This window comes from Bos mutus, chromosome 13 (genome assembly GCF_027580195.1).
Source record: "Bos mutus isolate GX-2022 chromosome 13, NWIPB_WYAK_1.1, whole genome shotgun sequence".
NCBI lineage: Eukaryota > Metazoa > Chordata > Mammalia > Artiodactyla > Bovidae > Bos > Bos mutus.
In genome coordinates, this window is record NC_091629.1 from 68317727 (window position 1) to 68343616 (window position 25890).

General features: G+C 41.4%; 1 protein-coding gene across 2 annotated transcripts; it reads left to right on the forward strand.

The window, feature by feature from the left end:
* The first annotated feature begins 3525 nt into the window (after positions 1–3525).
* LOC102270224 (phytanoyl-CoA dioxygenase, peroxisomal) lies at positions 3526–25890 on the forward strand. Of its 2 annotated transcripts, none has more exons than XM_070382136.1 (9): positions 3526–3659; positions 8027–8085; positions 9066–9176; positions 9816–9984; positions 12760–12841; positions 14102–14283; positions 16449–16598; positions 22601–22731; positions 25589–25890. In XM_070382136.1, the coding sequence occupies exons 1-8, from the start codon at positions 3585–3587 to the stop codon at positions 22727–22729; spliced, it is 957 nt and encodes a 318-aa protein (XP_070238237.1). In that variant the 5' UTR covers positions 3526–3584; the 3' UTR covers positions 22730–22731; positions 25589–25890. The 2 variants fall into 2 exon arrangements, with proteins under 2 accessions (XP_070238237.1, XP_070238238.1); XM_070382137.1 differs by having other exon boundaries at positions 22601–22725; positions 25582–25890.

Below are 25890 nucleotides of genomic sequence, written 5' to 3' on the forward strand. Positions count from 1 at the left end.
TTAGAAATGAAAATGGAGAGATCACAACAGACAACACAGAAATACAAAGGATCATAAGAGACTACTATCAGCAATTATATGGCAATAAAATGGACAACGTGGAAGAAATGGACAAATTCTTAGAAAAGTACAACTTTCCAAAACTGGACCAGGAAGAAATAGAAAATCTTAACAGATCCATCACAAGCACAGAAATTGAAACTGTAATCAGAAATCTCCCAGCAAACAAAAGCCCAGGTCCAGATGGCTTCACAGCTGAATTCTACCAAAAATTTAGAGAAGAGCTAACACCTATCCTACTCAAACTGTTCCAGAAAATTGCAGAGGAAGGTAAACTTCCAAACTCATTCTATGATGCCACCATCACCCTAAACCAAAACCTGACAAAGATGCCACAAAAAAAGAAAACTACAGGCCAATATCACTGAAGAACATAGATGCAAAAATCCTTAACAAAATTCTAGCAATCAGAATCCAACAACACATGAAAAAGATCATACACCATGATCAAGTGGGCTTTATCCCAGGGGTGCAAGGATTCTTCAATATCCACAAATCAGTCAATGTAATACACCACATTAACAAATTGAAAAATAAAAGCCATATGATTATCTCAATAGATGCAGAGAAAGCCTTTGACAAAATTCAACATCCATTTATGATAAAAACTCTCCAGAAAGCAGGAATAGAAGAAACATACCTCAACATAATAAAAGCTATATATGACAAACCCACAGCAAACATTATCCTCATGCTGAAAAATTGAAAGCATTTCCTCTAAAGTCAGGAACAAGACAAGGGTGCCCACTTTCACCATTACTATTCAACATAGTTTTGGAAGTTTTGGCCACAGCAATCAGAGCAGAAAAAGAAATAAAAGGAATCCAAATTGGAAAAGAAGAAGTAAAACTCTCACTATTTGCAGATGACATGATCCTCTACATAGAAAACCCTAAAGACTCCACCAGAAAATTACTAGAACTAATCAATGAATATAGTAAAGTTGCAGGATATAAAATCAATACACAGACATCCCTTGCATTCCTATACACTAATAATGAGAAAATAGAGAAATTAAGGAAACAATTCCATTCACCATTGCAACGAAAAGAATAAAATACTTAGGAATATATCTACCTAAAGAAACTAAAGACCTATATACAGAAAACTATAAAACACTGGTGAAAGAAATCAGAGGACACTAATAGATGGAGAAATATACCATGTTCATGGATTGGAAGAATCAATATACTGAAAATGAGTATACTACCCAAAGCAATCTATCGATTCAATGCAATCCCTATCAAGCTACCAACGGTATTCTTCACAGAGCTAGAACAAATAATTTCACAATTTGTATGGAAATACAAAAAACCTCGAATAGCCAAAGCTATCTTGAGAAAGAAGAATGGAACAGGAGGAATCAACCTGCCTGACTTCAGGCTCTACTACAAAGCCACAGTCATCAAGACAGTACGTTACTGGCACAAAGACAGAAATATAGATCAATTGAACAAAATAGAAAGCCCAGAGATAAATCCATGCACCTATGGACACCTTATCTTTGACAAAGGAGGCAAGAATATACAATGGATTAAGGACAATCTCTTTAACAAGTGGTGCTGGGAAAACTGGTCAACCACTTGTAAAATAATGAAACTAGAGCACTTTCTAACACCATACTCAAAAATAAATTCAAAATGGATTAAAGATCTCAACGTAAGACCAGAAACTATAAAACTCCTAGAGGAGAACATAGGCAAAACACTCTCCAACATACATCACAGCAGGATCCTCTATGACCCACCTCCCAGAATATTGGAAATAAAAGCAAAAATAAACAAATGGGGCCTAATTAAACTTAAAAGCTTCTGCACAACAAAGGAAACTATTAGCAAGGTGAAAAGGCAGCCTTCAGAATGGGAGAAAATAATAGCAAATGAAGCAATGGACAAACAACTAATCTCAAAAATATACAAGCAACTCCTACAGCTCAATTCCAGAGAAATAAATGACCCAATCAAAAAATGGGCCAAAGAACTAAACAGACATTTCTCCAAAGAAGACATACAGATGGCTAACAAACACATGAAAAGATGCTCAACATCACTCATTATCAGAGAAATGCAAATCAAAACCACTATGAGGTACCATTTCACGCCAGTCAGAATGGCTGCGATCCAAAAGTCTACAAGCAATAAATGCTGGAGAGGGTGTGGAGAAAAGGGAACCCTCTTACACTGTTGGTGGGAATGCAAACTAGTATAGCCACTATGGAGAACAGTGTGGAGATTCCTTAAAAAACTGGAAATAGAACTGCCTTATGACCCAGCTATCCCACTGCTGGGCATACACACTGAGGAAACCAGAAGGGAAAGAGACACGTGTACCCCAATGTTCATCGCAACACTGTTTATAATAGCCAGGACATGGAAGCAACCTAGATGTCCATAAGCAGATGAATGGATAAGAAAGCTGTGGTACATATACACAATGGAGTATTACTCAGCCATTAAAAAGAATACATTTGAATCAGTTCTAATGAGGTGAATGAAACTGGAGCTGATTATACAGAGTGAAGTAAGCCAGAAAGAAAAACACCAATATAGTATACTAACGCATATATATGGAATTTAGAAAAATGGTAACAATAACCTGGTGTACGAGACAGCAAAAGAGACACTGATGTATAGAACAGTCTTTTGGACTCTGTGGGAGAGGGAGAGGGTGGGATGATTTGGGAGAATGGCATTGAAATATGTGTAATATCATATGTGAAACAAATCGCCAGTCCAGGTTCGATGCACGATACTGGATGCTTGGGGCTGGTGCACTGGGACGACCCAGAGGGATGGTATGGGGAGGGAGGAGGGAGGAGGGTTCAGGATGGGGAACACATGTATACCTGTGGCAGATTCATTTTGATATATGGCAAAACCAATACAATATTGTAAAGTTAAAAAAAAAAAAAAATTCTAGCTCTTCCCTAAATTTCAAATTAGGAATTCCAGGGCTGTCCGATGTTTAGGGCTCCCTGCATCCACTGCACGGGTTCAATCCCTGGTCATCAAACTAACATCTGGCATGCTGAGCGGCCCGGCTCCCTACTCCCAAAGTTATACTAGAGCATTTCATAGACTCATTTATGTTCAACGCCTTTTTTTTTTTTAAACGACCAAACTTTATAGTATTTCAGACTGAATTCCCAGTAAATTGAATGTCTCTTCTGGAAAGCACATGTTACTTCTAAGAATTTTCATTCCTTCAGCAGCTTGGTAGAAGGATCTTCATGAATAAAATAAGTGGAACTATGTAGCTAAGCATGAGTTATGTTCTGGCATGCTTTCTTCCTGGGCAAACTTAACCCAGTGACTGAGCCCTTGGGAATAGTTTCCTGCTCTGTGTGACAGATATGATCTTCAGGGTCTTGTAGAACAAACTGTGTCAGTGCCCTTGGCCGACGTGGGAGGTGGCAGCTTCTTTAGCCCCAAGGCCTTGGCTGAGCAGGAGCGACGTGGAGGTGGGGCCGATAGCAGAGTTAAAAAGACGTGTGCCTCCAAGGGCCAGGTGTTCCCCGAGAGGCCATGGACCAGAACCACACCTCCTCCCGCCTACGCATCTTGCTGCGCCACCTCGATGGCTGCTTGGCCCGGCCCACTGTATCCTTTGGGAGCACGGCGTTCGAGCTCGGAAAATGATGGCTTTCAGGGTGTATCATACAACCTCCCTGCTGACTCTTTCTGGCTCCTGGCTCCCACCATCTGTCCTTGTGATGGTCACATCTCTTCCAGGTGCTGGCGGGCGAGGACACGTACATCCCCCAGGAGGGCACTTGTCTGCCAGGTGGGTCTGGGACTGCTGGCTCCAGTGACTTGGCGTCGGAGTTAGCGTTGCTGCAGCCTTCCGGGCCCTCTCAGGGCCTCTGTTCCCCGGCTTTGGGAGGGGACGGTGGGAAGTCCAAGCTGGCTGACTCTCTGTTGCCCTGTCACTTTCTATACTTGACCATGCCTGATCGTGGGGCTGCCTAGAGACAGAGACCATAGCCAGGGGCGCAGAGCCACCCTGAGGAGCCGAGCGCTCCTCTCGGGATGGGGCTGCCCCCCAGCTCTTCTTCTTCAGGGGAGCCCGGTGGCACTTACACTGTTTCCTGGAGAAGGGCTGGGTGTCCTGTGTCTACTCCTGGTCAGGCCTTCTGAAATGAATCCAAGTCAATCTGTGCGCCACCGGTGTTGGATCCAGAGAGATGTCACTGTGTGCCTCAGAAATCAACTTGCTTTGCAGAATTGTTTTTGTGTGTTCAGTGATCTCATTCAGGGCTCACAACACAGGCTGGGATTTTGCTCTGCTGTATTCAGGATCCTGAAATCTTTCTTAAAGTCGATTCTGGTGGCTGTTCCTTTTAATTTCACTGCTGTTCTCCCAGAGGAGTTCCAATCAGAACCATTGTAAATTTAAAATCCCATCCACAAACTGATAAAGGGAACCTAGGTGACTCTGTGGCTTCCCTGGTGGCTCAGAAGGTAAAGAATCCACCTGCAAGGCAGGAGATCAGGGTTCGATTCCTAGGTTGGGAAGATCCCCTGGAGGAAGATTGGCAACTCATCACAGTATTCTTGCCTGGGGAATCCCCACGGACAGAGGAGCCTGGCGAGCTAGAGTCCATGGGGTGGCAAAGAGTCAGACACGACTGAGCAACTAGGCACAGCACAGGTGACTATAATCTCATTTTACAGGTGAGAAAGCAATTGAGGTTGGAGATTAAAACTCCTGACAAAGGTCATTTAAGGCACATAGTGGTTGTTAAAGTGTGGTCCCAGGGCCAGCAGCATCAGCACCACCTGGCTACTTGGTAGAAATGAAGGACCTCAGCCTCCTCTCAGACCTGTGGTGTCAACATCCAGGGACGTGGGGCTGGCAACCTGGTTTCACCTGGTTCTGATACAAGTTCAGTTGTGAAAACCACAAATATACTCGGACCAGATATAATTGGAACTAGATTAAGGTTTCTGAGTCAGGTTGTTAACACTTTCAAATTTTAATTGTGTGGGGTTTTTTTTTTTGCCCACCTGTATGACACATGGAATTTTACTTCCCCAACCAATGATTGAACCCATGCCCGCTGCAGTGGAAACACTAAGTCCTAACCACTGGACTGCCAGGGAATACCTTAAGTTTAATATTCTGATCATATTGGACTTAGCTTTAATAGTATGGAGGTCAGAGTTGGTTTTTTCCATATCTGTTTCCTAGAATAGCACCAACACAAGCTCCTATGCTGGTGGAAATGTTCTGTGCCAGTGCTGTCCAATATGGTAGCCACATGTGGCTATGAACACCTGAAATATGACTAGTGCAGTTAAAGCACTGACGTTTTCATTTGAATACATTTATTATTTTTATTATTTTTTAGTATAAATTTATTTATTTTAATCAGAGGCTAATTACTTTACAATATTGTATTGGTTTTGCCATACATTGACATGAATCCACCATGGGTGTACATGTGTTCCCCAGACTGAACGCCCCTCCCACCTCCCTCCCCATCCCAACCCTTTGGGTCATCCCAGTGCACCAGCCCCGAGCATCCTGTATCATGCATTGAACCTGGACTGGCGATTTGTTTCACATATGATATTATACATGTTTCAATGCCATTCTCCAAATCATCCCACCCTCTCCCTCTCCCACAGAGTCCAAAAGACTGTTCTATACATCTGTGTCTCTTTTGCTGTCTCGCATACAGGGTTATTGTTACCATCTTTCTAAATTCCATATATATTCATTAGTATACTGTATTGGTGTTTATCTTTCTGGCTTACTTCACTCTGTATAATCAGCTCCAGTTTCATTCACCTCATTAGAACTGATTCAAATGTATTCTTTTTAATGGCTGAGTAATACTCCATTGTGTATATGTACCACAGCTTTCTTATCCATTCGTCTGCCGATGGACATCTAGGTTGCTTCCATGTCCTGGCTATTATAAACAATGCTGTGATGAACATTGGGGTACACGTGTCTCTTTCAATTGTGGTTTCCTCAGTGTGCACACCCAGCAGTGGGATTGCTGCATCATATGGCAGTTCTATTATTTCCAGTTTTTTTAAGGATTCTGAAATAAGGAATGATTTTTGAAGTATGACAGTCTAGTTTTTATTTTTATAAAGATTTTTTGGAAGTGGAACATTTCTAAAGTCTTTATTGAATTTGTTACAATATTGCTTCTGTTTGATGTTTTTGATTTTTGGCCATGAGGCAGGTGGGCTCTTAGGTCTGAGACAAAGGATCCAACCCACACCCCCTGCACTGGAATGCAGTCTTAACCACTGGACTGCCAGGGAAGTCCTACAGTGTAGTTTTTAAATGCATATAAACACAAATAAGAAAATCAATATCACCCATAGTTCCACTTCCTACAGGTCATTATTTGTAAACAGTTTGGTGTGTTTATTTCCATGTATTTACATAACTGCATAATTCCATAGTTAGGACCATGCAGTATGGTACAGATTCTTACCCCATTTTTTTCCCCAGGTTTATTAACATTATATAGGAAACATAGTAAATAATTATTAGCTTTGTAAACATTTCCATGTATTAAAAAAATTCTCCAAGAACAACAACAAAAGTAAAAGCCATAATGCAGGAGTGGGAGAGAGGAGAAAAGGACTGGAAGAGTCATGTCTGGACTGTCCTGGCAGCCACAGTTTGCTGAGAACAACTGACAAAGAAGTTAACTCTCTCCCTCAGGGAAAACAGACTGCAGCTAGTAATTCTGACTCCTGGCCTGCCTCCTCCTTGACTTTTTATTTTTCCACACTGTGAGGCCTGTGGGATCTTAGTTCCCCAACCAGCTAAGTGAACCAGGGCCCTCCAGAGAAAGAGTGCTGAGTCCTAACCACTGGGATGTCAGGGAATTCACATCTCCTTGATTATTATATTGTCCCCAGTTACATACAAACAGCATTCAAAAAGCATGTTTTTGAGAAGTGACATTCTGAAAATAACTCTTTCAGCAAAAGAAACAATAGAAAAAATGAGAAGAGAAAAAAACCCCAATGCTAAGACAATCATCTGTGATAACTATATAGAAAAGAAAACTAGAAGGAATTTTCTAGTTTTTTAAGATATTTAAAATGATACTCTAGTATGTGGATTATATTTTTCTTGGAGTCATTGTTTATTTTATGGACTTTATTTTTTCTTTTGAGAAACCATAGGTAATTCAGAGGCATGTGAAAGGCTGTATCACTGCAGATCTTACACTTAAGGACACTAGTGTTTTTTACCCTCCTAGTTCTCCAAGTATTTTCCAGCCTCAATACAACTGAAAGATACAATCCAGTCCTACCACAGTGATTTTTTACTGGGGGAAGAATTTTGGAGCTTGAACTCTAGTAGGGGTTTAAAAAAGTTCTCCAGGTGAATCTGACACCCACCATACCCACTTCATCTGAGAATCAGTGCTTTACAGGGAGGCACTCCACTAAAGCAATAGCTTTTAGTCTTGAGCCAGGGTTGGCAACATTTTCCATACTTTTTTTTTTTTTAATGACCAGCCAAACTGTTTCTAATATTTTGGACTAGGCTCCCACTAAGTTAAATATCTCTTTCAAATAGCACATTTCTCTTTATTTCTAGAATAGAGCCTTTGCATTTTTATTCACTCAGTAGTTTGGTGGAAAAAATATCCAGGAGGAATAAGGAAAGTATGAATACAGTGTCAGTCAAGTCTTAGCTCAGTTGCTCTCTGCTGGGTGACCTTGGACCAGTTACTGAGCGCTCCCAGCCTAGGGTTTCTGCTCTGTGCAGTTGGCATAATAAAGGTCTTGGCTTCCAGGCACCTCCTTAGGCCATTGTGAAATGAGACGATCTAAGCAGCAGTGCACTGAAGCGTATGTGTGTAGTCAGTGTGCCTGGTGACTGTGTAGGGCTGGTCTTCCCTTGTGAAAACCAATCCAGGGTGCGTTGATTCTAGAAGGGTGATGCCTGGACTTCACTTGATTTGCCTTAAATCACATCCTAGATATCTCACCCGGCTTCAAGGCCTGGTTCTCCAGCCACTTTCCATCCTCAACAATTCCAGTAAGTAGATATAATTTTAATTCTTAACCATACAATGTACATAAAGGTTTCCCCCGCCCCCCGACCATGGTAACTAGGATATAAAACACAGGTTGCATGATGAGAATTTATTATACAAGTCCTCCAACCCAGGACTTTTTCTAATTGGAAATTTTTGAAGACAAAGACTTTTCCTCTATGTATTTTAAATTTTAAAAAGAAGTGAAAATGTCAGAAAATGCATAAGCTTATTTTGTAAAATTCAGGCATGGTAAATCTCATTTAAATTATCCTGTTGTTTGGTCACTCTGATGTCCAGCTAGCATCATTGGTTTATCTTGATGTCACTTTTGAAGTGGAAGACATTGATGTCTGTGGACTATTCTCATAGAGTGGCAACTCCAAACCAGAGGAAGGGATAGGGTGATTTGAGTTTGTGTGTGTGCTATGCACATATTTAGATTTTTGTTACTTGGATTTCTTCTGTGAATGCATGAACCAGACAATTAAAAACACAAAATATATTAAATTTGTTTCCTCTTTGATAAACCATATTTATTCATTACAGAGCCAATTTTAAAATCAGAGAAATAGGAGGAAGTAAAAAAAACCATCCATAATGCCATTCTATTAAGGAAATCACTGTTAAATATTTTTCCTGTATTTCTTTACAGTTTTTTCCTTGGGAACAAATAGTGTCTTGGTTTTATATCACTGTCATCAAATCTTAATTTAATAAGCAATGTCCTTAATTTAATAAGTATGTTCATTTTTAATCCAATCACATTGAATGGATATGATATAATCAGTTAATTATTATTCTATATCTTAGTGACAGTAATTACTGTTTTAGATTTAAAACTTAAAAAAAACTCAGATTATTTCCTTAAAGTCTTAGAAATGCTTGGTGGAAGAGTACAAACATTTCTCAGGTTCTTGATACATAATGTTAGGTTATGATTTTTAAATTGGATTTATTTGAGATTTTTTTCCTCCTTTAGGTACACTTGGGAGAATAATGTTCTAAGCCTAGAACAGAGAAAATTCTATGAAGAAAATGGATTTCTTGTCATTAAAAATTTGGTGTCTGATGCTGATACTCAACGCTTTAGGTGCTAAGTAACACTTTATTATATAATGGAAATGTGTATTCTGTGTGTGCAATGGGACTATGGGTAGGATTACCTTGTGTGTGTTCAGATATTTTTCAGGGATCAGGTTTGTTAGGAAGTGGCTTGTTAGAACCTGGGTTTGAGCCAGAGTGTCTGGCTTTAATCTCAGTCTCTTTAGTTAATATTGTAGGTATAGGGCAATTTCCTTAACCTTTCCATGCCTGTTTCTATATCTGCAGAATGGGGAAAATAACAGTACTTATGTCCTAGAATGGTTTTTAGGACTAAACAGGTAAAGTAGAGACAGAGTTCTTAGGGCCTGGTACATGGTGATGCTAGGGAGGTGTTTGCTTTTTTGTTCTAATGAAACCAAATCACAAATATTTCCCCACTGGTCCACTAAGCTACGGACTATTCAAATTCTGGTAGCGAATTTCAACTCCACAGTTAGGAGGCGGGCACTTCTGAGTTGGCCATTTTCTCCTTCCTGTCATCAGAACTATTTGACCTGGGGCTTGAGGACCATTTAGTGCAGAAAAACCACTCCCAAGTCTTCGAGTCCTTCCACAGAACAAGTGGAAGGCCAGGAAGGTGCTTAGTGCCTGTGGTACTGACATCATTTACCAATGAATTTTCTAGGAATGAGTTTCAAAGAATCTGCAGAAAGGAGGTGAAACCATTGGGATTGTTGGTGATGAGAGATGTCACCATCGCAAAATCAGAATACGTGCCAAGTGAGAAAGTGGTTTCCAAGGTCCAGGATTTCCAAGAAGATGAGGAACTCTTCAGATACTGCACCCTCCCTGAGGTTCAAGACCTTCCTGTGCTTTCTTTCTCTTTAAGCTAATAGCCTATCTGCATGTCTGCCTCTGAAATCTTTATAACTTTTTTGTTTTTTTCATTTTATCTTGCCCTTTTCTACTGGCCTTCCCAGGTGGCGCTAGTGATAAAGAACCCCCCTCCACTGCAGGAGACTTAAGAGACATGGGTTCGATCCCTGGTTTGAGAAGATCCCCTGGAGAAGGAAATGGCAACCCACTCCAGTATTCTTGCCTGGAAAAGCTCATGGACAGAGGAGCCTGGCAGGCTACATTCCATGGGGTAGCAAAGGATTAGACTCTTGTCCTTTTCTATTGGGGCCCGATAGCAGTGGTTCTTAATCAGAGGTGGACATTTGGCAAAGTCTGGAGACATGTTTGCTTGTCAGGCAGGAGGGGTGGTGGGTTTTAATGGGTAGAGATCTGGATGCTGCTACTGGGTCCAGGGATGCTATAATGCAGAGAAGAGCCTGTTGCAGCAAACAAAGAATGATGCGGCCCAAAATGTCAGTAGTGCCAAGACTGAGAAATCCTCATGATTTTTCTATTTTTGCTGGAGAGGAGCAGGAATTCTGTGGTAAACAGACAGCCTTCTCACACTCCCTACAGGCATGTCCACAGGGATAAAAGTGCTGAGGCTTACCTATTGCACGCCGCTTTTCAATTTGTTTTATGAATCTGGTCAGTAGTGGTGTCTGTTTTTAAATTTAAACTAGGTTTTTAAAAAATTATTCTTTAAGAGTAGTTCATAGCTATGAAATATCTAGTGTGGAATGACATGAAGGGAAAAGGAAATTCTCGCACCCCCTGCACCACTCACTCTTCTGTTTTACGTATTCATCTAGAACCGTTTCAGGTATAATCAAGCATATTTGTATAACCCCACCTTTCGTGTAACAGGAAGCATCCTGGTTGTCACCTTGGTTTTTCCACTGGTAGTACATATGAGAGAGACATCTTTCCATTGGTATCTGTGGATCTACTTTATACTTTGTAAACTATTGCATAGTAATGCCTTGCGTGAATGTATTACAGTTTCATTTTTAAAAGAGTTTATTATTTTTTTCTCATTTATTTATTTTTGCTGGTGCTGTCTTTGTTACTGCACATGGGCTCCTCTCTAGTTGAGGTGCATGGGATTCTCATTTTGTTGGCTTTTCTTGCTGCGGCTCTCAGGCTCCAGAGCTGGAGCTCGGCAGTTGTGGTGCGTGGGCTTAGGTGCTCCTTGTGTGTGGAATCTTCCTGGAGCAGAGATCAAATCCATGTCCCCCGCACTGGCAGTGGGGTTCTTATCCACTGTAGCATAAGGTAGTCCTGTACTATGGTTTCTGACCAGTCATTTAGAATGGTTTAAAAGGACACTTTGCACAAAGTACTTATTAGAACTTATACCCCAAGTGCTGTTAGAAAGTCTGATTCTTGAAGACTGCACAGCTGAGGTATCTGGGAGGTCTGGCCTCTTGAGTTGGGGACAAGAAGGGAAGTGGCCTCTTTGAACCATGCATTCTTCCCAACCTCACGTCCTGTTTTGGAAATGAAAATTGTGTGGGTGGATCATGATAAAAGCTGGAAATTATAGGCAGCATGTGGTAGAATGTCCTGTCAGGATGTTCCTACTTCTGTAACCTGCAAACCATGTGTCTGGTGGTTCATGCAATGATATTTTAGGAGGTAGGTATTCTTCTAATAGCTAGGTGTTTATTTTAATATATATTGGAAAAATGACCAGCACCTCAAACCCATGGTTTGAAGAATTTTATTAATCAGGATAAGACTAAGATAGGAAGTAGGGAGAATATCCTCTAAATATATTGGAAAATTCTGCAAAGCAGAACAAAAACTCTGAGGATTGCTCTTGAATGACAACCATTTAGAAAATCGCAGCCTAGGAGAGATAAATTGGAAGACTGAGATGGACACATACACACACTGTATAGAAAATAGACAACAAATAACGATTACTGTATAGCACAGGGAACTGTATTCAATACTCAGTAATGGCCTATATGGGGAAAGAGTCTTAGTGTATATATATATAACATTTTCATTTTACTATACACCTGAAATTAACAATTATAATTCAACTATACCCCAATCAAAATTTTTTTAAAAAGTAAAGAACAACTCTTTTTCCATCTTTTTGAATACCCCCCAAAATGACAAAAACAAACTTTTTAATAAAAAATAAAACAAGCATTAGGTCGGTCTCCTGGGAGTTTTGTAACATTTCAAGTGTTTTATACTCAAATTGCCTACATTCCTTATACAGAAGAGATCATATAATTGAGCGCCATAGAATGTACTTCATTTTTTGGAGTCAGACAGAATTAGAGATTGAATATGGATATGAATTTGAGCAAACTCTGAGAGACAGTAGAGGACAGGGAAGCCTGGTGTGCTGCAGTCTGTGGGGTCTCAAAGAGTTAGACAGGACTTAGTGTCTGAACAACATCATCATTGTTTTCATTCAACTGGCCCTGCCAGTTTGGACATCTTTTTCATCGGAGGTTTAATTCCTGCCCTTCGTAGCTGGTGTCTCAGAAAAACTCGTGTCTCTCTTGTAGAAGAAGCACTTAGATTTTCAGCTGGTTCCAAAAAGCCTGTTTGAGAGTGTTTCTGATGATTTGCAGTTGCTCACTTTTGCGTGGTTTGTTTGCAAGGTTGTGAAATACTGGTTGATTGATTTAAATGACTGCCAACGGGGTATAGATAGATGTACTTTGTGCCACATACTTGTGCATCTGATTTCCCTCCTTTTTCCTTAGATTCTGAAGTATGTGGAGTGCTTCACTGGACCCAATATTATGGCCATACATACAATGCTGATAAACAAACCTCCAGATTCTGGTAAAGAGCTTTTATTGATAAAGGAAAAGAAAAGCAAACAAATAAAGAGAAAAAGAAAGAAAGAAAATAGCAAAGTGCACTACTGCTAAATTTTTGCATAAATGAATATATATATTTTCACTTAAGTCTCAAAGTAGCTTACATCATAACAACACTGAAGTATAATAGTGATATCAATGTTAACTCCAGGGTTATTGCTGGGACTGTAGACAAGTGGCTTCTGAAAGATGCAGTTTAATAAAACACAACTGTCTCTCTACCCCCACAGACTCCTGATATTCAGCATCTCTAAGCTTTGTTACCCATTCTCACCAATGCATGAGGGTGTGGACTTTGGCTTCCTGATCTGAAGACAGTATTATTACTAACAAATTTAAAACTGAACTTTTATCAAATACCATAGCTATTCTTAAAGTTTTCTGTGCTTGGTAAAATGTAGCTTCTAAGCCCTCCCTCCTAGAGAGACTGATTCAGAAAATAGAAACTAGGAACCTGGATTTTATTAACCATACTCAGAGATGCTATGCAGATGGCTCTTGGCCACACTGAGAAATTCAGCTGTATCAGTGGTAGGAAATCAGCCATTAGAGATCTTTAATCCATTGCTACTCTGTCTCTGTCCTGATGGCCAAGAGAGGTTTATGTACTAAGCCTGTAGCCTAATATCAGTAGGCCTTTCCCTCCCTGGGTGTCCTGGGTGAAGAGATCACCTGGCCTGGGGAAACCACGTTCAGAAGGCAATTCTAGGGGAGAATGTGAATGTGGGTGTAGTATCTCTGGTTCTTCACAGTGATTGTACAGCAAATGGTTCTAGTTTGGTGGGGGAAACCTTTTGAGAGTCCTTCTATTTATTTATTTAGTTAATTAATGAATCATTTTTTTATATCAGTCACTTAGAAGGCTGTCATAGGATCTCAGATTTGACCACTCTCTTTAATTAGTCAACCTGTTTTGGGTATACTAAGCTCTATGCCCAAACCAGAGTTAGGAAGGTATAAAGCACAACGGAGATGATGACATATGTACAGATTGCTAGAAAACAGTGTAAGTAGTCCTCAGCTACCAGAAATCCAGAAAGAATTAGAGGATTGAGTCATTGTGCTGATTCAGTCTTCTAATTTGGTGCTTATCTCTAGAGGCTGGTTTTCTTCAGCATTGTCTCATCTGTTTGGTTTTTGCAAGGATAGGTCATTGTTCTGGTTTTTTAAGCAGAGAAGAATTCTGAGACTTAAGTTTATTTAACAGCAAATTCTGTTTCAGGCAAGAAGACATCCCGTCATCCCTTGCACCAGGATCTGCACTATTTCCCGTTCAGGCCCAGCAATAGCATCGTTTGTGCCTGGACAGCCATGGAGCACATTGACCGGAACGATGGCTGTCTGGCTGTGCTGCCAGGGACACGCAAAGGCCCCTTGAAACCCCATGATTATCCCCAATGGGAGGTAAGTTTGCTAGATGGCTGAGTTTTGATCAGATTTGACTGTTTTGATTTCATATCAGTACTCATATTCTTGCCTGGAGAATCCCATGGACAGAGGAGCTTGCTGCTGCTGCTGCTGCTAAGGCGCTTTAGTGTCCAACTCTGTGCGACCCCATAGACGGCAGCCCACCAGGCTCCGCCCTCCCTGGGATTCTCCAGGCAAGAACACTGGAGTGGGTTGCCATTTCCTTCTCCAATGCATGAAAAGTGAAAAGTGAAAGTGAAGTCGCTCAGTCGTGTCTGACTCTATGCGACCCCATAGACAGCAGCCCACCAGGCTCCTCTGTCCATGGGATTTTCCAGGCAAGAGTACTGGAGTGGGGTGCCACTGCCTTCTCCGGAGGAGCTTAGCAGACTACAATCTATAGGCAAAGAATCAGACATGACTGAAGTGACTCAGCACGCACATACACATAAGGAGCTTTACCAGTAAGATGACATTTCCTTTCTTAGAGAAACATTGTTCTGGAATGTAAAACGAGGATTAGGGAAAATTCCAGGATGTCAGATAAAATGATCACCTCCATTCTTTCAACAAGTGCTTGAAGGCCAACCAAAGTGGTGGACTTTGGTGATGCTATAAAAGAGCTGAGATTATAAAGCCTAACTACAGAGGTAAGACAAAAACACAGTAACACCAGATGCATGTGCCAAGTGAGTCTTACACACTGACTGGTTGGTCTCTCAGTGAAGAAGCGGGATTATCTGCTTCCACCTGAAGAGACCAGCAGAGAGAGGCTCTGGGGAGGACTGAGCAGCGTTCCATTATGAGGCTGTTCCATGGTTTATCAATTTAGCTGGTCAATGATTTGGGGCCCATGATTGAGGAGATCAAATCATTTTTTCAAGGATAATAACCTTGTGGTCTGGCACAGTATATGTATTGCAGGTGTAGGAGTCCAGAGGCAGAGAAACAAGGGAGTAGACTCTTAATTAGTGTTTTAGATGTAAGGAAATAAGGTCTCAAAATCCCATAATGATGGTCAGGATGGAAGAGCACCTTTTGTTAAGGCAGACAGAATGCACATGGTTCTGCAGGATGCTAAGAATATTGGGACTTCCCTGGTAGTCTAGTGCTTAGGAATCCAAGCTTTCACTGTGAAATATGCAGGTTCAGTCTCTGGTTAGGGACTAAGATCTGAAAAGCCGCTCAGCCAAAAAAAAAAAAATATATATATATATATGTGTGTGTGTGTGTGCGTGTTTCAGGACTTCTGTGCTTAAATTAGTCAGAATTAGTTAGAATTCCTGCACTGAGGCTTAGTGCTAAGTGCTGCAATGGGAGACTAGATGGAGTTATCTTGCTCAAATATCCACTCTGGGCAGGAGACAAAGACTCACCACAGTACAGTCGGGAAGTAGTCATTCCCCCAAAGGAATTTGGGTTTGGGATAGTCTTAGGAAAGGAAATGGGATACTGCCCAAGACCCAAAAAGGCTTGAAAGCTTCTCATTTTAGGTTTTTTCCATAAAAGATATAACTATTAGCTAATGCAGTAATTAACTTTGAAAATAGTTTGAAAACAAAGTTGTGGGTTTTTTTTTTTTTCTTTGTGTGCAGTGACTTTGAAAAACAGAGGTTGAAATAATTTTAAAATGTAACATTTTAATTTACTTTCTTTCTTTACTCTGGATGTAACATGAGTGGGTTTTGAGCTCAGAAATACTGAGTACTTTCTCTCTCCTATTTGGGGAGATGAGCCTCTCTCTGAGTTAGCTTCTTAAGAGATACTTCTGAGTAATAGAGGAATGACTGATGCAAGTTCCAGGTGAGGAGAAGAGCATGCTGGGAAAGAATGAGCATGGGTTTACCAGGAAAGATGATCTCCTGCATTCCCACAAAATGCAAAGCTGATCTGGGTCTTCAGTTATCATTCAGTAATGAACCATAGGTGGAAATTCCAAATTTTTCATCCAGTCTAAAGTATCTCTGATTTTAACAACTCATGGCTTTCTAAAACCAGTCAACTGAGAAGCTTTGGTATAAATAATTTTTTAAAAATCTAATTTATTTGTCTCTTTCTCTTGGAAGAACTTAGAGAAGCTTTGTTTTCCCTGATGAATCATTGATAAAAGTTTTAATTCTTGACTTCTTCACTTTTGAACTTGGCTTCTCTCATGATTTTAGGGAGGAGTCAACATCATGTTCCACGGGATCCAGGACTATGACAAAAACAATGCCCGGGTGCACTTGGTGATGGAGAAGGGAGACACCGTCTTCTTTCACCCTTTGCTCATCCATGGATCTGGTCGGAACAAAAGTCAAGGATTCCGGAAGGTACACATTCACATCACAGCACTGTTTGAAGATGAATGCATGAGGAAGAAAAGTATCCCGATACATGAAAAGTTAAAGGAGTTGTAACTTTTAACTCAGCTGCCCTTTAGTCTGGTGTATCTACCAGGAAATATATTTGTCTCCCTCATGCTTTGTTGCTTACAGCAGTAAGAAGCCAGATGACCTTAGGATGCCATCACTATTGAACATTCATGGAATTTCTTCACACAGAGAGCTTAGTTACTTGGCAAATGACAGCATGTTTTCAGAGGAAAAGACAAAGGCAGACATACATACCAAATAATAACATTTGGAATGTATACAGCTCATATAAGGGGAACGTCTGTAATATTATAGCTACTGGTTAAAATATTATTGATTGGAAAGGAAGGTGTGAATTGGCCACCCAGAAATCAGATATGGCCATGTTTTTCACTCCTTAGCCTCAGAATGTTTTAAGCTTTATGAGATCAGTGCTTACATTAAAAACGGACAGAATTTCTCATAAATTCCCAGATTTCTTGCTTCTCTAAAATTCAGCAGATCTGATGATATGCTGGGCCACATTTCCCTAGGATGACATGGCTGTTGATACTAAATATTAGTGTCTTCTTTGGGGCTGCGACCAGCACATTGAGTGTGATGGCGGCTGCTACCAGCACACTAAGCACGGCCGAGAGGAGCTACCCACATCCGAGGTCAGGGGCAGAAGCCAGGAGGACCCCATGCCTGAAGGGTGGCGGCCAAGAGGAGTTACCCCATGTCGGGGGTCAAGGGCAGCAGCCAAGAGTGCCAGGCTGCAATGGCGCAGGAACGGCAGAGAAGAGCTACCCAAGTCCAAGGTCAGGGGCGGCGGCCAGGAGGAGCTACCCCACATCCGAGGTTAGGGGTGGCGGCCAAGAGGAGCTACCCCACGTCCGAAGTCAGGGGCGGTGGCTGGGAGGAGCTACCCCACGCCCCCATGCCAGAGGCCAGGGGCAGCGGCTGGGAGGACCAACCCCACGTCCAAGGAGTGATGGCTGCACGGGCGCAGGAGGGCCTAGAGGCGCTATCCCATGTTGAAAGTCAGGAGGGCGGCGGTGAGGAGATACCCCTCGTCCAAGGTAAGAAGCAGTGGCTGTGCTTTGCTGGAGCAGCCGTGAAGAGATACCCCACGTCCAAGGTAAGAGAAACCCAAGTAAGATGGTAGATGTTGCAAGAGGGCATCAGAGGGTAGACACACTGAAACCATACTCACAGAAAACCAGTCAATCTAATCACACTAGGACCACAGCCTTGTCTAACTCAATGAAACTAAGCCATGCCCATGGGGCAACCCAAGATGGGTGGGTCATTGTGGAGAGATCTGACAGAATGTGGTCCACTGGAGAAAGGAATGGCAAACCACTTCAGTATTCTTGCCTTGAGAACCCCATTAACAGTATGAAAAGGCAAAATGATAGGATACTGAAAGAGGAACTCCCCAGGTCAGTAGGTGGCCAATATGCTACTGGAGATCAGTGGAGAAATAACTTGAGAAAGAATGAAGGGATGGAGCCAAAGCAAAAACAATACCCAGCTGTGGATGTGACTGGTGATAGAAGCAAGGTCTGATGCTGTAAAGAGCAATATTGCATAGGAACCTGGAATGTCAGGTCCATGAATCAAGGCAAATTGGAAGTGGTCAAACAAGAGATGGCAAGAGTGAATGTCGACATTCTAGGAATCAGCAAACTGAAATGGACTGGAATGGATGAATTTAACTCAGATGACCATTATATCTACTCATGCGGGCAGGAATCCTGCAGAAGAAATGGAGTAGCCATCATAGTCAACAAAAGAGTCCAAAATGCAGTACTTGGATGCAGTCTCAAAAATGACAGAACGATCTCTGTTTGTTCCCAAGGCAAACCATTCAATATCAGAGTAATCCAAGTCTATGCCCCAACCAGTAATGCTGAAGAAGCTGAAGTTGAACGGTTCTATGAAGACCTACAAGACCTTTTAGAACTAACACCCAAGAAAGATGTCCTTTTCATTACAGGGGACTGGAATGCAAAAGTAGGAAGTCAAGAAACACCTGGAGTAACAGGCAAATTTGGCCTTGGAATACAGAATGAAGCAGGGCAAAGACTAATAGAGTTTTGCCAAGAAAATGCACTGGTCATAGCAAACTCCCTCTTTCAACAACACAAGAGAAGACTCTACACATGGACATCACCAGATGGTCAACACCGAAATCAGATTGATTATGTTCTTTGCAGCCAAAGATGGAGAAGTTCTATACAGTCAACAAAAATAAGACCGGGAGTTGACTGTGGCTCAGATCATGAACTCCTTATTACCAAATTCAGACTGAAATTGAAGAAAGTAGGGAAGATCACTAGACCATTCAGGTATGATCTAAATCAAATTCCTTATGATTATACAGTGGAAGTGAGAAATAGATTTAAGGGCCTAGATCTGATAGATAGAGTGCCTGATGAACTATGGAATGAGGTTTGTGACATTGTACAGGAGACAGGGATCAAGACCATCCCCATGGAAAAGAAATGCAGAAAAGCAAAATGGCTGTCTGGGGAGGCCTTACAAATAGCTGTGAAAAGAAGAGAAGTGAAAAGCAAAGGAGAAAAGGAAAAATATAAGCATCTGAATGCAGAGTTCCAAAGAATGGCAAGAAAAGATAGGAAAGCCTTCCTCAGTGATCAATGCAAAGAAATAGAGGAAAACAACAGAATGGGAAAGACTAGAGATCTCTTCAAGAAAATTAGAGATACCAAGGGAACATTTCATGCAAAGATGGGCTTGATAAAGGACAGAAATGGTATGGACCTAACAGAAGCAGAAGACATTAAGAAGAGGTGGCAAGAATACACAGAAGAACTGTACAAAAAAGATCTTCACGACCCAGATAATCACAATGGTGTGATCACTGACCTAGAGCCAGACATCCTGGAATGTGAAGTCAAGTGGGCCTTAGAAAGCATCACTACGAACAAAGCTAGTGGAGGTGATGGAATTCCAGTTGAGCTATTCCAAATCCTGAAAGATGATGCTGTGAAAGTGCTGCATTCAATATGCCAGCAAATTTGGAAAACTCAGCAGTGGCCACAGGACTGGAAAAGGTCAATTTTCATTCCAATCCCAAAGAAAGGCAATGCCAAAGAATGCTCAAACTACCACACAATTGCACTCATCTTACACGCTAGTAAAGTAATGCTCAAAATTCTCCAAGCCAGGCTTCAGCAATACGTGAACCGTGAATTTCCTGATATTCAAGCTGGTTTTAGAAAAGGCAGAGGAACCAGAGATCAAATTTCTAACATCCACTGGATCATGGAAAAAGCAAGAGAGTTCCAGAAAAAGATTAATTTCTGCTTTATTGACTATGCCAAAGCCTTTGACTGTGTGGATCACAGTAAACTGTGGAAAATTCTGAAAGAGATGGGAATACCAGACCACCTGATCTGCCTCTTGAGAAATCTGTATGCAGGTCAGGAAGCAACAGTTAGAACTGGACATGCAACAACAGACTGGTTCCAAATAGGAAAAGGAGCACGTCAAGGCTGTATATTGTCACCCTGCTTATTTAACTTATATGCAGAGTACATCATGAGAAACGCTGGGCTGGATGAAGCACAAGCTGGAATCAAGATTGCCAGGAGAAATATCAATAACCTCAGATATGCAGATGACATCACCCTTATGGCAGAAAGTGAAGAGGAACTAAAAAGCCTCTTGATGAAAGTGAAAGTGGAGAGTGAAAAAGTTGGCTTAAAGCTCAACGTTCAGAAAACGAAGATCATGGCATCTGGTCCCATCACTTCATGGGAAATAGATGGGGAAACAGTGTCAGACTTCATTTTTTTGGGCTCCAAAATCACTGCAGATGGTGACTGCAGCCATGAAATTAAAAGACGCTTACTCCTTGGAAGGAAAGTTATGACCAACCTAGATAGCATATTCAAAAGCAGAGATATTACTTTGCCAACAAAGGTCCGTCTAGTCAAGGCTATGGTTTTTCCAGTGGTCATGTATAGATGTGAGAATTGGACTGTGAAGAAGGCTGAGCACTGAAGAATTGATGCTTTTGAACTGTGGTGTTGCAGCAGACTCTTGAGAGTCCCTTGACTGCAAGGAGATCCAACCAGTCCATTCTGAAGGAGATCAGCCCTGAGATTTTTTGGAGGGAATGATGCAGAAGCTGAAACTCCAGTACTTTGGCCACCTCATGCTAAGAGTTGACTCATTGGAAAAGACTCTGATGCTGGGAGAGATTGAGGGCAGGAGGAGAAGGGGACGCCAGAGGATGAGATGGCTGGATGGCATCACTGACTTGATGGACTTGAGTCTGAGTGAACTCTGGGAGTTTGTGATGGACAGGGAGGCCTGGCGTGCTGTGATTCATGGGGTCGCAAAGAGTCAGACACGACTGAGTGACTGAACTGAAGGCTTCCAGTTTATCAAAACAGCCCTTTTGTCTCCCTGTCGCTGAGGGTTAGTTGTCAGATTTCACTCTCCATTCATTCAAACATCCACCAGGCTCAACAGGACTGAGATGAGCATGAGGCAAGAAGGCAGTTCTCTTGGAGGCTAAAAGAAACTCAGTGATCCAATTAAATAATATTTTAATATCTTATTTAAAATAAAGAAACATTAATGCCAAAAAGTCCATGGTGAGCCACTTACCTCGTGATCCAGTGGTTACAAATTCACCTTGCAATTTGGGGGAAGTTGGTTGGTTCAGCTCCTAGTTGGGGAACTAAGATCTGACATACCTAAGAACAACTAAGCTCTTGTGCTACAACTAGCAGAGAAGGCAATGGCACCCCACTCCAGTACTCTTGCCTGGAAAATCCCATGGATGGAGGAGCCTGGAAGGCTAGAGTCCATGGGGTCGCTGAGAGTCGGACATGACTGAAGTGACTCAGCAGCAGCAGCTACGACTAAAGAGGCTGTGCACTGCAATGAAGATCCCACATGCTGCAACTAAGACTCAACGCAGAAAACAAAAAATTCCACACTGAGCACAATCTCAAATGAAACAAGATCAGACCCTCCACTACCATGACACTCAGAACAGTACAAATTTGGGGGGGGGTACAGGCACTATGCTGGAAATAGTGTGTTTTAATATATTAATTTTGTAATTTTTCAATATTTTTAACTGCTTTAATGGTTTGGAAAATGCTAACTATTAAAAAATACATAAAAGCGTACAGGTAGGAGTGTACATTTCTTCTCTTTTGCCTCAGGCTACAAAATGGCTTAGTATAGCACTAGGGTTTCCATAGGAAATAAAGTTCATGACTCAACTGCTTAGAAATTTGTAGGAAGTAGGAAGATCTTCTGATGGGTACAGTCACCCTAAGACAACTAACTTGTGACAACGAAGGTGAGTTTTAACTATCACCTTGCAAGTTAGATCTGTTGATAAGTCCTTTGAGACTGGGGAGAACCAAACAACTTCCATCTTACCTTCAAAAGGAAACAAGATGAGTATTTTATGTGAATGCTATCAGACTGGAACTGTGCTTTGGACTGGAGAAGGGTGTCTGCGTATTGTTTTCCCTTGCAAGGGCTTTTCAGTTTTTCTTGCTCCATCATCTGTGGCCATTGAAATACCAACTCATTACAAACTCCACTAACTTCTGTAACTGAGTTGATGAGAAACCCTGCAATACATTCCTTAGTAGCACTTGGAAATATTCACTCATTAGAAAAATCAAATGCTAAAAAGTTAAGACTTCTTCCTTACATAATTCTGTTCCCTGCCCCGTATATATCTTTGGATAATAAATTACACAGTTGAAAATCTTACAATTTCTCAATTAGCCTTTAGCTGGAAGAAAAAAGCAGCTGAGTCATCGAGGGACTGATTTAAGACACATGGGAATAGCATTCAGTCTAGAAATCAAATGCTCACGGACAGAACTTTCTGAAAGATGCCTCATTGCTTGATTGATGGTGTTAACAAGGTGTTTTTTTTTTTCCTTCTAACATGAGTCATTCACTTTCCACAGACAATTTCATGCCATTTTGCTGATGCCAACTGTCACTACATTGATCTGAAGGGCACCAATCAGGAAAATGTTGGAAAGGAAATGGAAGAGGTATTCTGTAAAATCTATGGACTGAAAAACGCCAGCTGAGGGTATGTCTGTATGAAATGACAAGGTAAAGATCTCGTTTTTTTCTTTTCTTCAGATGTTTAATACTTCTCCTACCTGATTCAGTTTGAAAATATAAAGTGCTTAGGTTTACAGCTTGTTTCAGAAACACCGCTGAGATGTCCTGGAATGACAGCGGGGCTTGTTTCTACTTGTTTCCCTATGTGGGGACCTGGGTTCTGTAAGTCTAAGGGCTAGCCTGTTGTACACAGGCTATCACGTTCCAAAACAGACGGGTACAAGAAGAAATAGCACAATCACAGGTCAGGAAATGGAGGACAAAGTGACCTTCTGAATGCACAGATGTTAAAGGTTTGGGCTGTCAATCATTAAGCCTCCTTTATTTGTGAAGAAGAGAGTACGTATGTATGTGGAATTCCAGTAAGACTCTCAGAAAACAATTCTCAAGCAAGTGTTTGGGTCAGTTTGCATTGGGAGTTTAAGGAAAGCCTGCATGTAGCAGAGATGGGAGATCACTGATGGTTCTCATAGCAGTGTAAGAGAGTATTTCATATGCCTGCTTAATTAATACACCTCACTCTAGATTATTTATTTTTAACTAGTGAACATTCCATGCTGTTGCTGATCAATAACAAGTTAGCAGTCAAGGCAAATAAACAAACTTATTTGCATTGTAGATGATTATGTTTTAGGCCCTGAACCAAGAAGCTGATCCTATTTGGTAAACGTGCCTGCAGTTCAGTTCAGTTCAGTTCAGTCGCTCAGTCGTGTCCGACTCTTTGCAACCCCATGAACTGCAGCACACCAGGCCTCCCTGTCCATCACCAACTCCCGGAGTTCACTCAAACTCATGTCCATCGAGCCATCCAGCCATCTCATCCTCTGTCTTCCCCTTCTCCTCCTGCCCCCAATCCCTCCCAGCATCAGGGTCTTTTCCAATGAGTCAACTCCTCGCATGAGGTGGCCAAAGTACTGGAGTTTCAGCTTTAGCATCAGTCCTTCCAATGAACACCCAGGACTGATCTCCTTTTGGATGGACTGGTTAGATCTCCTTGAAGTCCAAGGGACTCTCAAGAGTCTTCTCCAACACCACAGTTCAAAAGCATCAATTCTTCGGCACTCAGCTTTCTTCATAGTCCAACTCTCACATCCATACATGACCACTGGAAAAACCATAGTCTTGACTAGACGGACCTTTGTTGGCAAAGTAATGTCTCTGCTTTTGAATATGCTATCTAGGTTAGTCATAACTATCCTTCCAAGGAGTAAGCGTCTTTTAATTTCATGGCTGCAATCACCATCTGCAGTGATTTTGGAGCCCCCAAAAATACAGTCTGACACTGTTTCCCCATCTATTTCCCATGAAGTGATGGGACTGGATGCCATGATCTTCGTTTTCTGAATGTTGAGCTTTAAGTCAACTTTTTCACTCTCCTTTCACTTTCATCAAGAGGCTTTTTAGTTCCCCTTCACTTTCTGCCATAAGGGTGGTGTCATCTGCATATCTGAGGTTATTGATATTTCTCCTGGCAATCTTGATTCCAGCTTGTGCTTCTTCCAGCCCAGCGTTTCTCATGATGTACTCTGCATGTAAGTTAAATAAGCAGGGTGACAATATACAGCCTTGACGTACTCCTTTTCCTGTTTGGAACCAGTCTGTTGTTCCATGTCCAGTTCTAACTGTTGCTTCCTGACCTGCATATAGGTTTCTCAAGAGGCAAGTCAGGTGGTTTGGTATTCCCATCTCTTTCAGAATTTTCCACATAATCATAAATGCATCATCTATTTTGGGGTGACATGACCCCCAAGTAGACTGAGTGTAATAACAACTCAGGGCCGCTCAGTACGTTGAAGAGCCTCACACACCAGTGGCAAGGTGTTATCTTCTGAAACAACTTCCCAGCTCAAGATTCTCCATCTTAACCCCTTTACTTTCTAGAATGTCTGAATGTATCCCTGTATGTGAAGATGCTCTGGCCTGATATTTGCACCTTCTGGAGGGTCTTGCCTTCTTCCATTGTCCAGCACTTAAATGTCCTACGAAGGCAACGTATTTTGCCGGTTGGGGCTTTCATCCAGCATACAGAATTTTAAGGCAGGAAAAAAATGTATATATTCTGTTTGAGGTCTGTCAGAGTTGTACTAAATCAGTAAGTTCCTGTATTTCTTTTCATGACTCTCTCAGCTATAGTTTATCGACTTTACTTAGAAGAACAATACTACCTTCTGCTATAGAGTTCTTTGCAGGCACAAAACACATTCCTATCCCTTTTCTTCACCAAAACTCAATGGAGCAGTTGAGATAGTTCCACGCTCTTAATGAGAAAAGGGAAAGTTCAAGAGATAGGCTTCAGTTATGTATGTGACAGGGATTTCAGAGGCCCAATTCTAAAATTGTTCTTCCCATCATACCTAGCTGTTTGCTAAAAAATAAGCAAAAACGTCTGAATTGTCTTATTAGGAACAAAGAAGAAAAAACCAATCCAATAGCCTAGGACATCATTTTCAGGAGGAGAGCACCCAGAATGGGGCAGGCAAATATCACCAACAACAGAAGGAGCTTGGGTACTAAACTGTATTGTGACCAAACATAACAGCCATTTCCAACACCTGTAATCAACACAAGCACCAAGGAAAAAAAAACTGACAGAGTGGGCACTCACTGACCCACTGTCCTGGCTTGTGAAACATAATTTTAGATGCTGGCAAGTAAATTAACTGGAATCTCAGAATGTGGTTTTTATTTACTAATTTATGACTACGTGGAGGGCTGTTTTTTCCCCCATATTTAACCATTTGTAGATGTCAGAAATCTTTGTCTTATGGTGAATAGGTAAATCCAAGTTCTCAGAAACTCATTGTGTTTGGTATTATTTGCAGGATGTTTGGACATTTCGAGGGTGCGTTGTGAAAGGAGAAAGAATCAACCTTAGAAATAGCCCTTCGCTCAAACTCTTGTCAAGAAAATCAAGGTGGAACAAGATGTCAGAGGAAAATCTTTTCTCAATGAGATGATCTAATCGTTTCTATCCATGTTAACAAAATCCAAGTGCACAGATGCAGTACTTAACTGCACATGGGTAATTCTGCAGTATGGTAGGATGCCTTCAATGGATATAAAGTAGAAGAACTGAAATATTACTGTTTTAAGGAAAACTTGGGGTTGCAACTAATAAAAGTGA

What these genes read in the sequence shown, in the direction of transcription:
- LOC102270224 (XM_070382137.1), top strand. Translation starts at nt 3,585, where the DNA reads ATGGACCAGAACCACACCTCCTCCCGCCTACGCATCTTGCTGCGCCAC. An exon ending in GCTGCTTGGCCCGGCCCACT is followed by an intron (nt 3,660 to 8,026) that starts GTATCCTTTGGG and finishes ATCACATCCTAG; the next exon opens with ATATCTCACCCGGCTTCAAG. An exon ending in TATGGACTGAAAAACGCCAG is followed by an intron (nt 22,726 to 25,581) that starts CTGAGGGTATGT and finishes TGTTTGGTATTA; the next exon opens with TTTGCAGGATGTTTGGACAT.